The following is a 12046-nucleotide window of genomic DNA, read 5'->3' as shown; positions in this document are numbered from 1 at the left end:
ACATATACAAAGCAAACAAATCAAAAAGCAGTAGTTTTCAAAGCACTCTTCAGCAAGTAGTTTCAGAATAGATTCCAGAGTTTGTCATGGCCTAGATCCTCTCAGATTTTTTTTCCCTTCTAGCTACTCCAGAATATAGGAGGCTAGAAGGCTTAAATATTTTTTTATCATCGCCATTGACTTCTTTTCCTTCTTTTCTGTTGTGAAAAATAACATATATAGAAAAAAAAAGCAATCAATTTCAAAGCACAGCACCACAGTTAGTTGTAGGACATATTTCAGAGTTTAACATTGGTTACAGTTCCGCAGTTTTAGGTTTTTACTTCTTGCTACTCTAAGATACTGGAGAGTAAAAGATAGCAATTTAATGATTCTGCAGTCATATTCGTTTGTTAAATCCTATCTTCACTGTATAACTCTACCATCACCTTTGATCTTTACATCCTTCTCTTTACGGGTGTTTGGGCTGTGGTCATTGTAAATTTTTCATATTGGAAGGGTCTGTCAGTAATTTGGAATAGGGAGATGAAATTATCTGATGTTCTGGAGAGACTGGGCTAGGTTTCAGGACTTATCTGGTTCAGGGACCCATCTGGAGGTTGTAAGTTTCTGGAAAGTAACTGTAGTGCATGGAACCCTTGTGGAATCTTATATATTGCCCTAGGTGTTCTTTAGGATTGGCTGGAGTGGTCCCGGTTGGGGATTGGGAGGTTATGATAGGTAGTAAGGTTTAACAAGCTTGCGTAAGAGCAACCTCCAGAGTAGCCTCTTCATTCTATTTGAACTCTCTTCCACTTATATTTTATTAGTTATAGTTCTTTTCCCCCTTTTGGTCAGTATGTAATTGTTGATACCACAGTGCCTGGGCTGAATTCATCCCTGGAAGTGATCCCCCACATCTCCAGGGAGACTTTCACCCCTGGATGTCATGCCCCACGTAGGGGGGAGGGCAGTGATTTCACTTGCAGAATTGGGCTTAGAGAGAATGAGGCCACGTCTGAGCAACAGCAGAGGTCCTCCAGAAGTAACTCTTAGGCATGCCTATAGGTAGTCTAAGCTTCTCTGCTACCTCCGTAAGATTCACAAGAGTAAGCCTCAGAATTGAGGGCACGTCCTATTGATTTGGGTGTCTCTAAAGTTTGACCCAGTATCTGGGGGTTCCGTGATGGTAAAATTTAATAGTTCCATATTCTTTCTCCCATCTCTCAAGGGGCTTTGCCAATACTATTTGATTATCTGCTTAATATACTTTAGGATGTATTTAGGCATTACGGTAATCTATACAGGAGAGTTCCATTTTTGTGTAACAATGACAACTCCTCCGTATATATCTGTGTGAATGGAGAAAATCTAAAAGCTGTGTGCTATATGGATAAAATGTGTGTATGGGGCAGCTAAAAGAAGACAGAGGAATGAAACAAGAAGGTGAAACCCAAGCAAAAAATGGAAAAGTGAGGGTGAAAAGATACCCTTAGAAACCCAAGATGTGTCATGCAATTATGTGCTCATTTATATAAAGTTAAATATGTACAGAATGCATATGACAAATCTTTAAATAAAATTTTAGAGAAATTAAATGACAGTTATAGAGAACCTGCTACTGATCTTTATAAAGTCAAAAATGATATGAGAAATTAAAAGAATTCTGATCTCTTAAAATTAGAAACCTCATTATTTAACATTTCAGGACCATTACAGTTTGCTTTTTTGTGAATGTCAGAGTCACATATTCGGGTTGATCATCTGTGCAGCTCAGTTAGGTAGAATGCTGGAAGGCACTGATGTGATGTTTGTGTCTGAGCAGACATGGCGACTTGTTGTTCCTGTTCCCCTCGAACCTGGCTGGGCCCTCCTCTGAGATGGAGACGTCACCATCTTTGGGGCTGAAGGCTACCGGGGCTCCCAGTGTGGAGGAGGATGAGATCGATCAGTACCTGAGCAAGCAGGATGGGAAAATTTATAGGAGCCGGGACCCACAGCTGTAAGTGCCCCTGCCACCCTGGGCTATCTCCATGCCCCTAGACTTGAAGTGAAGTATTTATAATATGTCCTGTTTTAAGTATCTTGTGAAGAAATGTAAAAATGGAAGTTTTAAGTTTGGCCTGTTTTTAGGTTAAATTTCACTTCAAATCATCTTGTTTGTTTTTTTTTCATTGTTTGATCTCAAGATATGTTCCACATGTACTTTAAATGTTTCTAAAGTGTTTGAACACTCAGATTTGAAAGGTGTCCTGGGGAAGAAAGGGACCTTAAACCACCAGGTCTTTCAAATGATGTGCCCTTGGAAATATACCCACCGGGCACAGTGGTGGAGAGTGTGGTGGGCTGAGGAGAGGAAGGAGCCTCCTAGTTCAGGGTAGTTCATAATACCTGATTTGATAACAATAGAGAAATTCTTATATTTGCGGGGTACATTCTCTCCACTGTGTTAGTGAGTATGTTATTTGCTGAGGTTTTGTTGGCTCCTTTGAATATTCACTTTTTACCTAGATTATATAAAATGCTTATGCATGGTTACATTTATCTTAGATTTCCTGCAATTCTTTTTAAAGAAACAAATTAGAAACCCCTGCCTTTATACTCGGTGACATGAGACTCTCTGGAAGAAGGCTGTTGATATCTGTAATGGCATTTTTTTTTAACTGCCAAACTCAGCAGACATGATAGGGTGCTGACATTGAAATATTGGGATTCCAAATGCTGCATTAGCAACTTCTATGTCTTAGATTAAGGAGCCACCGATAGTGCTCAGCTGTGGTGGGTTTGCAGCCAGCTGACAGCCCTGGCCATTAACTGCACTCTTCTTCCATTTGCATTTCTCCCAGGGACCTAGCGCTAACTCTCCCTTCATGATCTGCATCTCTGTGGCTCCATTAGGGATCGCTAGGCACTCATGCACATGTGTGTGTGTTTTTGTGTGTGTGTGTGTGTTCATGCTACAGATTATCAATAAAAGACTTTGAGGAGACACAAAGGCCATCTTTGCTCCCAGGACCTCTGCACCCAGTTTAAGAAGGGTCTCATTGTTTCCTTCTAAGAGTTTGAAGTCAAAACAAGAGACAGACAAGGATCCACAGGATAGTTGACTTGATTTTATACAGTGTAACCATGCATTTGCATTCTGGCCATTTATTCTTAAAACTCCCATATGATCAGTTCTGTATCTTTAGGAACTTGTAATAGGATAATGATCTTGGAGACCTGCTGTAGTTATATGTAGCTTTTACATATTCTTCCCATAAATCAACTGACCAGCCAAAGACATAACCCAGATATTCTTATTTAGACTATAGAACAAGCAGATATTCACATCAGGGTGAAGACTTCACCCAGAAGTCCCCCCGAGTTGCCTGTAGTGCAGTGGGTTTGTGGAGGTATTTAGTTTAGTTAGATACACAGATACACTGTCTATAAGTTATTAAATCATAGTTTGTAGCACTTATTCTTCCAACTCTTCCTTTTGGAAGATATATATTTGAAGGTGGCAAATCAGTGCAATGTAAATAAATGAACACTTTTGAAAGAGAAATCTATATTTGCATGATAAAAAACCTCTAGTGAGTATTATATGAAAAGGTAGTTGGAAGCAAATGTTCCTAGATGGGGTGTAAGAAAAATGTAAGCAATAAAATAAAGTTTGGCTTATAATTTGGTTACACAAAATACTGGAAAAAAATAAAAAAAAAAGAAGAAGGGTCTCATTGAATGATGATGTCGTCGCTTGGCAGAGCCCAGGGAGGGGTTGCCAGCTCTGTTTTCCCACCAGCATCTTTGTTTTTATATTTTACATGTTGAGTTTTCCACATTTTTGTAACTGAAAAAATGTATGAAAACCACAGATGTGATTGTCTTTTATAACTTTTTACCGAAATGTATATGAACTGTTTACCAAATTTCAGCTGTTTATATTCCACTCTCAGGATTTTTGCCATGTCCACACAGCAACTTTCTTATTTATGTAACATTTTCAGTTAAATTGACTTTAAATCCATTCACTTTTCTTATTTGTGAGTATCATTTTTAGCAGTTAATGTTCGTGAAATTGCATGCCAATGGGCTGGTGGTCTTGTTCTAATGTTTAGAATAACTACCAGACTGTTAGAATAAAAAATACAGGGAAACACTTTATTAAATATAATGTACTATTTAAATGTCAAAATGTTGGAAGAGCAACCGAAAAACAAACACACTTAACCCACTGTGTGCTTCTTTTCACCTACTGTCCTCAGATGCCGGCATGGCCCTTTGGGAAAGTGTGTGCACTGTGTTCCTCTAGAGGTAAGAGCCCACAGAGCTGTTGAAATGCTTCTCCTGGTCTCTCTATGCAGTGGGGTAACAAGTTGACTGTCTCTGGCTTGGACCTTACATCCTCGTGGTTGAAGGTGGGGGGATAGGCTGACCCTTGGTTTGTAGGCGTGGTCTTCCCCATGGGTTATGAGCATCCTGGCATTGGTGCCACTGCAGGGGTGGCCTTCCCAGTGTACTTCCAGGACCTTTAAAATGTGACACAAAGCTGGGCCTGTTGATGTGTGTTCTTGTTATCGTTTGGATGTCCTCTGCCCTCAGTCTCCTATCTCTCCTACCAGTGTGTCCTGGTGAGGTTGAGTCACCCTGGCAGTGCCAATGGCTGGTGGTCATTGCCGAGCTCGTGGCCGCTGGACCAGCCTGGTGGTCTTCTGGGGTCTCCTCTCACTTCACCTGCAGCTTTTCTTCTCACTAAGTTTTCCTGAACTTACCTGCCTTCACCAATTTTCCATTCAGTTGGCACACATTTATTTCCCATTTGAAGAGAAAGCTGAGGCACAAAGAAAAGCTTGGCTTTGATCTAGAATGACCCATTAAAACCAAGCACCTGTACCCTGTCACTCTCCATGGGGCCTGATGTGCAGAGGCTGCACACTGCCTGGTTATTTCTTTGAGCAGTCAACTTTCGGCTGCCTTCTCCTCCCTCTCCCTTCCTCCCGCCTCCCCTTCCCCTTCCCATCTTGCCCCTCCTCTGTACCCTCTGCCCTTCCATCCTCCCCTTATCCCAGAGGTGCATGGTCACACTGTCTCACTCTGTGTGTTTTGGCAGCCCTTTGATGAGGACTACCTAAACCATCTTGAACCTCCCGTGAAGCACATGTCCTTTCATGCCTACATCAGAAAGCTGACCGGTGGGGCTGACAAGTAAGCAACTGGAACGTGATTGGGCTGCACTAGCTGCAGCTTTGGCGTATGGAAATCCTTTTTGTCTTTCTGGCATTATTGCTTTATAGCTACTGTGAGTATAACTGAGAAAAGTGAAGATCGAAGTGGGGACACGAAGCATTGAAAGTCATCAATTTTGCCCTGATTCTACAAAAGAAGCAGATGGGTGGATGGCTTTGTGGCATCTTGCTAGTCCACTGCAGGGCTCAGTGCTTGCAGATACCAGGCTGATACTGTGTGCTTTCATACTTTTGGGGAATTCATGGGCCTTCCACAGCAAACATGGGCCAGACAAGGGGTATGTGAAGGGGTTGGGGGAGGCGTGGCAAAACTGTGCCGCGTTGGTGCAGTTTAAACTCATCCTTCTGCTGTTTAGAAAAATGAAACCATCTGTGGTCATCATAGCTCTCCTGTTTCACAGCTTGGGTCGGCCCTTTCCCCTAGAATTCTCCCAACTTTTCAGCTTAATTTTTACAGCCATAGCAGGAGCTGACTCACCAGAGCTGTCACTGGGCTTAGACTAGTGGCGCCTAAGTAGTGCCGTCTACAGGCTTGGGCCAGGCAGCTGCCTGCTGGTGGGGGGGCAGGAGCTGTACCACAGCTGTTCTAGGCTCACAGTGAAGGCATCCACAGTAGCCAAGAAGGGGCACCCTAAAAGTATTTTGATTTTTCACTGCTCTAAGTACTTGCCTTGGCAGCCCCTTCTGTTGGCTGCATGTACGCCTTGCCAAAAAAACATGACTTGTGACTGTTATTTTATAATTCCCATCAGCGTGGCAAGAGGACATAGTAGCTGAACCTGAGTCAGCACCATCTTGTGAAGAATGTTGTATAGCTTTTCTCTGACAACCCACTGATAGTTGAAAATGACTTTTTTTTAAAGTTAGGCCAGGAGTAAAAGCTCACTCTTGGCCTGTCCTTGGGGAAGGCTCAGTAAATCACTGAGCTAGATTTATCCTGGCATAATATAACTTGGTCAGCCTTTTGGCGGCCTGGGTCAGGAAGCACAGTGTCCCTTGGGGGTAGGGGGCATTGGTAGGTGCTGTCAGCCTGCAGGTTGGTGACAGTCGTGCTTCTCAGGGCTGTTGTGTTGACATACCGTTGGTAGGTGGAAGATAAGACTGGATTGGTGGGACGTTGGTGAGTAGAAAACGGGTAGAGGATGAAGCCACTTGTTGAGAGATTTGGCCCAAGTTCGGTGCAGGATCTAGGACTTCCTCGGGGATGGCCTTCTAATAATATTTATTTTGGCTAAAAGCTGAGTAAAAATATCTTTGTTATGTATCCTTATAAAATTTTTCCCCTGAATAAGAATTTTTTAAATAAATGTGAAAGTACTAGGCTAATGTAAAAGTTGTTGGTGAATTAATGAAACAATAGAAGAACTTCAGTTTTTCTCAGTGACACAGCTTTTTTTTTTTAACTTTTTTATTATATAGTATAACATATATGCAAAGCAAAGAAATAAAAAAGCAATAGTTTTCAAAGCGCTCTTCAACAAGTGGTTACAGAACAAATCCCAGAGTCTGTCATAGGCTACCATACTATTCTCTCAGATTTTTCCTTCTAGCTGCTCCAGAATATAGGAGGCTAGAAGGCTTAAATATTTTTTTATCACCACAGTCGACTTTTTTCTTTCTTTTTTGTGAAAAAATGACATATATACAAAACAATAAATTTCAAAGCACAGCTCCACGTTAGTTGTAGAACGTGTTTCAGATTTTGACCACAATTTTAGGTTTTTACTTCTAGCTGCTCTAAGATACTGGAGACTAAAAGAGGTGTCAATTTAATGATTCAGCAGTGATATTCATTTGTTAAATCCTATCTTTGTATAACTCCACCATCACCTTTGATCTTTCTGTTCCTCTCTTTAGGGGTATTTGGGCTATGGCTATTCTAACTTTTTCAAATTGGGAGGGTCTGTCAGTAATATGGGGTAGGGAGATGGAACTGTTTCTGTAGAGGCTGAGCCTTCTATGTATCAGGACTTATGGCAGCTTATTTATATTAAGAGATATTAAAAAGTTTTCTTGAAAATTTTTCTAAATGTTGGTGATGATAAAAATAGAAACTGTATTTTTTATAGGAAAATAGCTGTGTATTCTTGTGCAATCTAGAATTTCGAATGTGCTGAAACTTTTGCTAGTACTTCTCGTAGAAAGATTTTCAGTACATTTTCCTTGCTGCTGTTTACCATGCCCTTATTTACCCCCTTCGAACTCTGTTCTATAAGTGTAGGATATTGAACATGTCATTTCCCGTCTCCTGCTAAATTTTCCACCATTTTGATGTTTATTAAGTTGTCTCTTCTTTTTTTTTTTAAATTTTTTATTAATTAAAAAAAAATTACAAGAAACAAACATTCAAGTTGTCTCTTCTTTGCAGAGGGAAATTTGTTGCTCTGGAGAACATCAGTTGCAAGATTAAATCAGGTTGCGAGGGCCACCTCCCATGGCCTAACGGCATCTGCACCAAGTGCCAGCCAAGCGCCATCACGCTGAACAGGCAGGTGAGGCACTGGCTGTGGCTGTCCAGACCCTAAAAATCTGGTTTCTTTTCATGGCCGAGAAATGGAAGAGTCCCTCCTTGGAAAGGCACTGCCATTAGTAGAGGGCCTTCCGCATAAGCTGTCCTCGTCTGTTTCTTGATAGACAGATTGACCCTTTGGGGGAAATCATCTACTGAGGAAATCATTTGTTAGATTTTAGCTTCTGCGAGGCGAGAGTGAGTACCTTCATTTTTCAGCTTTGCTGCCTATGTGTGGAGACAATTTCCTTGCTGCCTGTGCTTTTGCCTTTTAAGAAGCTGTGGAGCTGCAGCCCTTGTGTGTATCCTTTCCCAACGGAGAGGCCGATAATGAGACCTACCTGGACCAACTTGGTACTCACCGAGGCCAGGTTAGGAAGGGAACTCGTTCAAGGAGGAGATAAAGCACCAGTGCAGGTGCCTCAGAGAGAACTCCATGGCCTCCTTGACAATGTTTAAAACCTTTGGCACTTCATTTTTTACCTTAGAGATTGTGAAAACTGCAGTTAAGTGAAATCCCAGTGAGAAGAACTTGAATTTATCTAGTGGTGGAACACCCTCCCCACCCCCACGCAGGAATTGCAGTTGACTCCAGGCATGTTATTTGTATCACTCAGGCACTAAATAAATCTTGCAGCTGAGATGCTGGCTTGGCGTTCTTACAGAGTACATTCTTAAACTTCTTTTGCTATTTTTTTAAAGAACGAGGTAAAAGATATCTATGAAGGATTTTTACCAGAAGAATACATTACTTTTCATTCATTCCACTTTTTAACTCTACTTAGAAATACAGGCATGTGGACAATATTATGTTTGAGAACCACACGGTTGCTGACCGCTTCCTTGACTTCTGGAGGAAAACAGGGAGCCAGCACTTTGGGTACCTGTACGGGCGGTACACAGAGCACAAGGACATTCCTCTTGGCATCAGGGCGGAAGTGGCTGCCATATACGAGCCTCCTCAGGTAAAATGCACAAGGCTTCCCGTGGGTGAAGCTCGTCCTTGGTACGCTGGGGCCTAGTCCTCTCCAGTGCATGGTGTGTTTCTTTGCTTCAAGGTCTGCCCAGGGGTGTCCTTTTTACCCTGTTTGCTTTATCATTTGTACACACTCACTGTCTCGACACACATATGGTTATTTTTTTGAGTCATGTGAGAGTAAGATCACAGTCCCTAAATAAAGTGTACATTTCCCATGCATAAGAACATTCTGTTATGGGTGCAGGGTGGCTCGTGGTAGAATGCTCAGCTGCCATGTAGAGGACTTGGATTGGGTTCCTGGCTCATATGCCCCTACCCCCAAAAAGAAGAAATATATATTCTTGTTCATAATCAATACATTTATCAACTTACATTTAGCAGCAATACAAATTCTTTTTTTTTTTTTTTGTATGGGCAGGCACCGGGAATTGAACCCAGGTCTCCTGCAAGCAATGCAGTATTTTATCTAATCCACTACCTGTATTCCTGAGTTCCCCCAACTATAACAGACAGTTGCTTCAGCTCTTTTCTTAAATATCTGTCTCTATTTCACCCATGCTTATTTTTCTACCACTCCAGAGATGGTAGAGTATTGTGGAATTACTTTTTTTTTCAATCATCCCATGTTACATACAGAATTTCAGAATAACCGTACCAGAACTACTACCAAAACATAACTGAGAACAGTTTTAAATTGCGTGTGTGTGTCGTTGGGGTTCCTAAGGTGCATCCCACCAGAGGGCACGGTCACCATGGTTTTTTTTTTTTTTTTCTTTTTTTTTTTTCTTTTTACATGGACAGGCACCAGGAATCGAACCCGGGTCCTCGGGCATGGCAGGCAAGCACTCTTACCTGCTGAGCCACCGTGGCCCGCCCTGTCACCATGTTTTTTTTTTTTTTTTTTTTTTAAAGGAAAGACAGAGAGAAGGAAGGAAGGAAGAAAGGGAAACATCTTTAAACATTTTCTTGTTTTATTGTATTTTGTTTCTCCGTTTTTTGTTACATGGGCTGGGGCCGGGAATCGAACCGAGGTCCTCCGGCATAGCAGGCAAGCACTTTGCCCGCTGAGCCACCGCGGCCCGCCCCCTGTCACCATGTTTTAAAGCCACTTGGAGCACTCACTCTTCTCTGATTTCATCACTAGCCGGTGACACATTAATGTTCTTTATTTTTATTTTCAATTTTTAGGGATTAGTTTTAAAAATTTAATGTGTTTGTAATTATGGAAAATAGTTATCCGGTGCATTTTATTATGTATAAATTTTACTGCAAAAGCAAAACTAAACGATTACCAAGTTATAGTTGATGATACATATGCATAATATTTAGAGGATGTATACTTATGTCTGGGGTTAACTTTGAAATGCAATGGAAAGATAAGATGGACGGATGGATGGCTAGAGGGAGATGTGATAGAACTTAGAGAATGTTAACGGCTAAATTTGCACAGTTCCAAAGTCAAATCTGCAAGTAAGGTATAGTGCTCTTCTCCCTATTTCTCCCCCTCCCTTCTCTTATACATAGCCTCTCACTTTTTAAATTTTTGGTTTAGACTTCTAAAATGTGCATTGTTGAAATTAAGCTGATACACACACACACACACACACACACACACACACACACAGCTGTTTGTGCACCTCTGGCCCCTCTCTTAGTTTGGCAGCACCACTTTGCGAATGTGCTGTTTCCTCTTTTGCAGTAGGTCATCATGTAAAACAGACACTGGGTGGCAGTAGAGACACTGCTGTAGACAACCTGATTATCACAAACTTGGGTTACTAAAGCGTACGTACTGCTTGTGGAAGCTGAAAATATTCAAATTCATTTTTGTGGTGGGTCTCTTTCATGAAGAATTTCACCAGTTTTGTTAAAAGTAAGATTGAAAAAATAAATTCAAACAAATCTTTGGCATCTAGACTACTAAAACAGCATCTAAAACACATCATCAGATCTCCCAATTTGGGGATCCTGGAGGTTAAAACAGTTGACCACTAATAACCTCCAGCTCATTAGAAGCTTAAGCTCCTGCTGCCACACGGCATTAGACAAGTACTTCTCCTTAGATTTGTTCTAAAGTTGTGATTTGACCTGTGCCGCGGAGTGTCAATGATTTCCATGTGGGTAATTCCCGGGCAGACATAAAGTTCTTTTGTTGCTTTGTCAGAATTTGACTAATTTACAATGATCTACCCAATTAGGATAGCTGATTTGGGATTGCCTTTAGTTTCCTATTCCTGTGGCTGGGATTTCTGCTCATATGATACTTATCATTAATGACCCACAGGCTGCATTTAACTGAAGATTAAAGTTTTTGGTCAACTTCGTCAACTTCAGGAAGTTGGTGTCCTGTGACTGGTTTTTGTTGCACGCGAATAGGTCATACCCACAGCTCATCAATAGTGCCCTGGGGTCTAGTGCTCTCTAGCAATCAGGACCCTGATTCCATCTGCCTTGCCATTTATTTCACGTGTACATGCTGTTGCTCTCTCCTTTGCCTTCATTCTGTCCCTTTCACTCAGTATCTTGGCTGTAAGGGCGCACATTGTCCCTGCAGGATCTATCTGCAAACACATTTCCCAAGGTTGTTTTCTAGAAACAGATGTTAAACCTTATAGCTTTAACCCTGCCTAAGCTAGCCAGACCTAATTGGAGTAAATCTGTTTATCCAAGGACGATTTCTGTTGAAGCAATCTTTAAAAACAAACTAACAAACAACAAGGTGTAGAAAGCTTTTTCTAGTCCTAAATAACCATGCACTTAGTAAAGAACTTTATGACATAAGCCAGTGTGAATATTGCATCTTCATGTTTTCTCCTTGGGTCTTGATTAGAAATGCTTTGCATTAGAGGAAGGAAAAAACCCTGAAAGGGTTTGGATTTTGTTTTATCTGATTGCCTTAGATTTTTCCTTTTGCTGTAATTCTCCTTATTGTTAAGTGGAAGAACATAACTCCTCTGTAAGCCTACAGTGAGGTGGAGTGGAATACAGTGCTGCTTATTCTGAGTCCACTCCTGTAGATCCATCTTCTCTCTTGACTCTCCAACAGATCGGTACACAGAACAGCTTGGAGCTTCTTGAAGATCCAAAAGCCGAGGTGGTTGATGACATTGCTGCCAAACTTGGCCTGAGGAAGGTACTGAAGCATCCGTCAACAGCTCTGGTCATGGAGGGGGACAGGGCTCTGTGTTGGGCAACTCCAGGTGGGTCGAGTAGGTCAGGGTTCATCTGTGATCCGTTCTGCCCAACTGTACAAGGTCAGGGGCAGGCTCCATGTGTTTTGAAACCTTGCATGTGTTATTGAGTGCCAATAGCTTTTGTGTTTTTCAAACTTAAAGTAAAATAACATTT

The 12046-nt window shown here is 41.5% G+C and overlaps 1 protein-coding gene across 2 annotated transcripts in view; it reads left to right on the top strand.

Moving 5' to 3' along the window:
- The window catches only part of NPLOC4 (NPL4 homolog, ubiquitin recognition factor), an 87549-nt gene that overhangs the window by 25799 nt on the left and 49704 nt on the right, over positions 1-12046 (top strand). For both annotated transcript variants that reach the window (XM_077166206.1, XM_077166207.1), the window contains exons 4-9: positions 1805-1981; positions 4230-4278; positions 5075-5169; positions 7579-7702; positions 8505-8684; positions 11745-11831. In XM_077166206.1, the coding sequence (XP_077022321.1) occupies positions 1805-1981; positions 4230-4278; positions 5075-5169; positions 7579-7702; positions 8505-8684; positions 11745-11831 (712 nt within the window). The remainder of the gene's footprint in view (positions 1-1804; positions 1982-4229; positions 4279-5074; positions 5170-7578; positions 7703-8504; positions 8685-11744; positions 11832-12046) is intronic.

Source organism: Tamandua tetradactyla, chromosome 6, assembly GCF_023851605.1.
Source record: "Tamandua tetradactyla isolate mTamTet1 chromosome 6, mTamTet1.pri, whole genome shotgun sequence".
In the NCBI taxonomy this organism is placed as follows: domain Eukaryota; kingdom Metazoa; phylum Chordata; class Mammalia; order Pilosa; family Myrmecophagidae; genus Tamandua; species Tamandua tetradactyla.
This window is presented reverse-complemented; position numbering and strand designations above follow the sequence as displayed.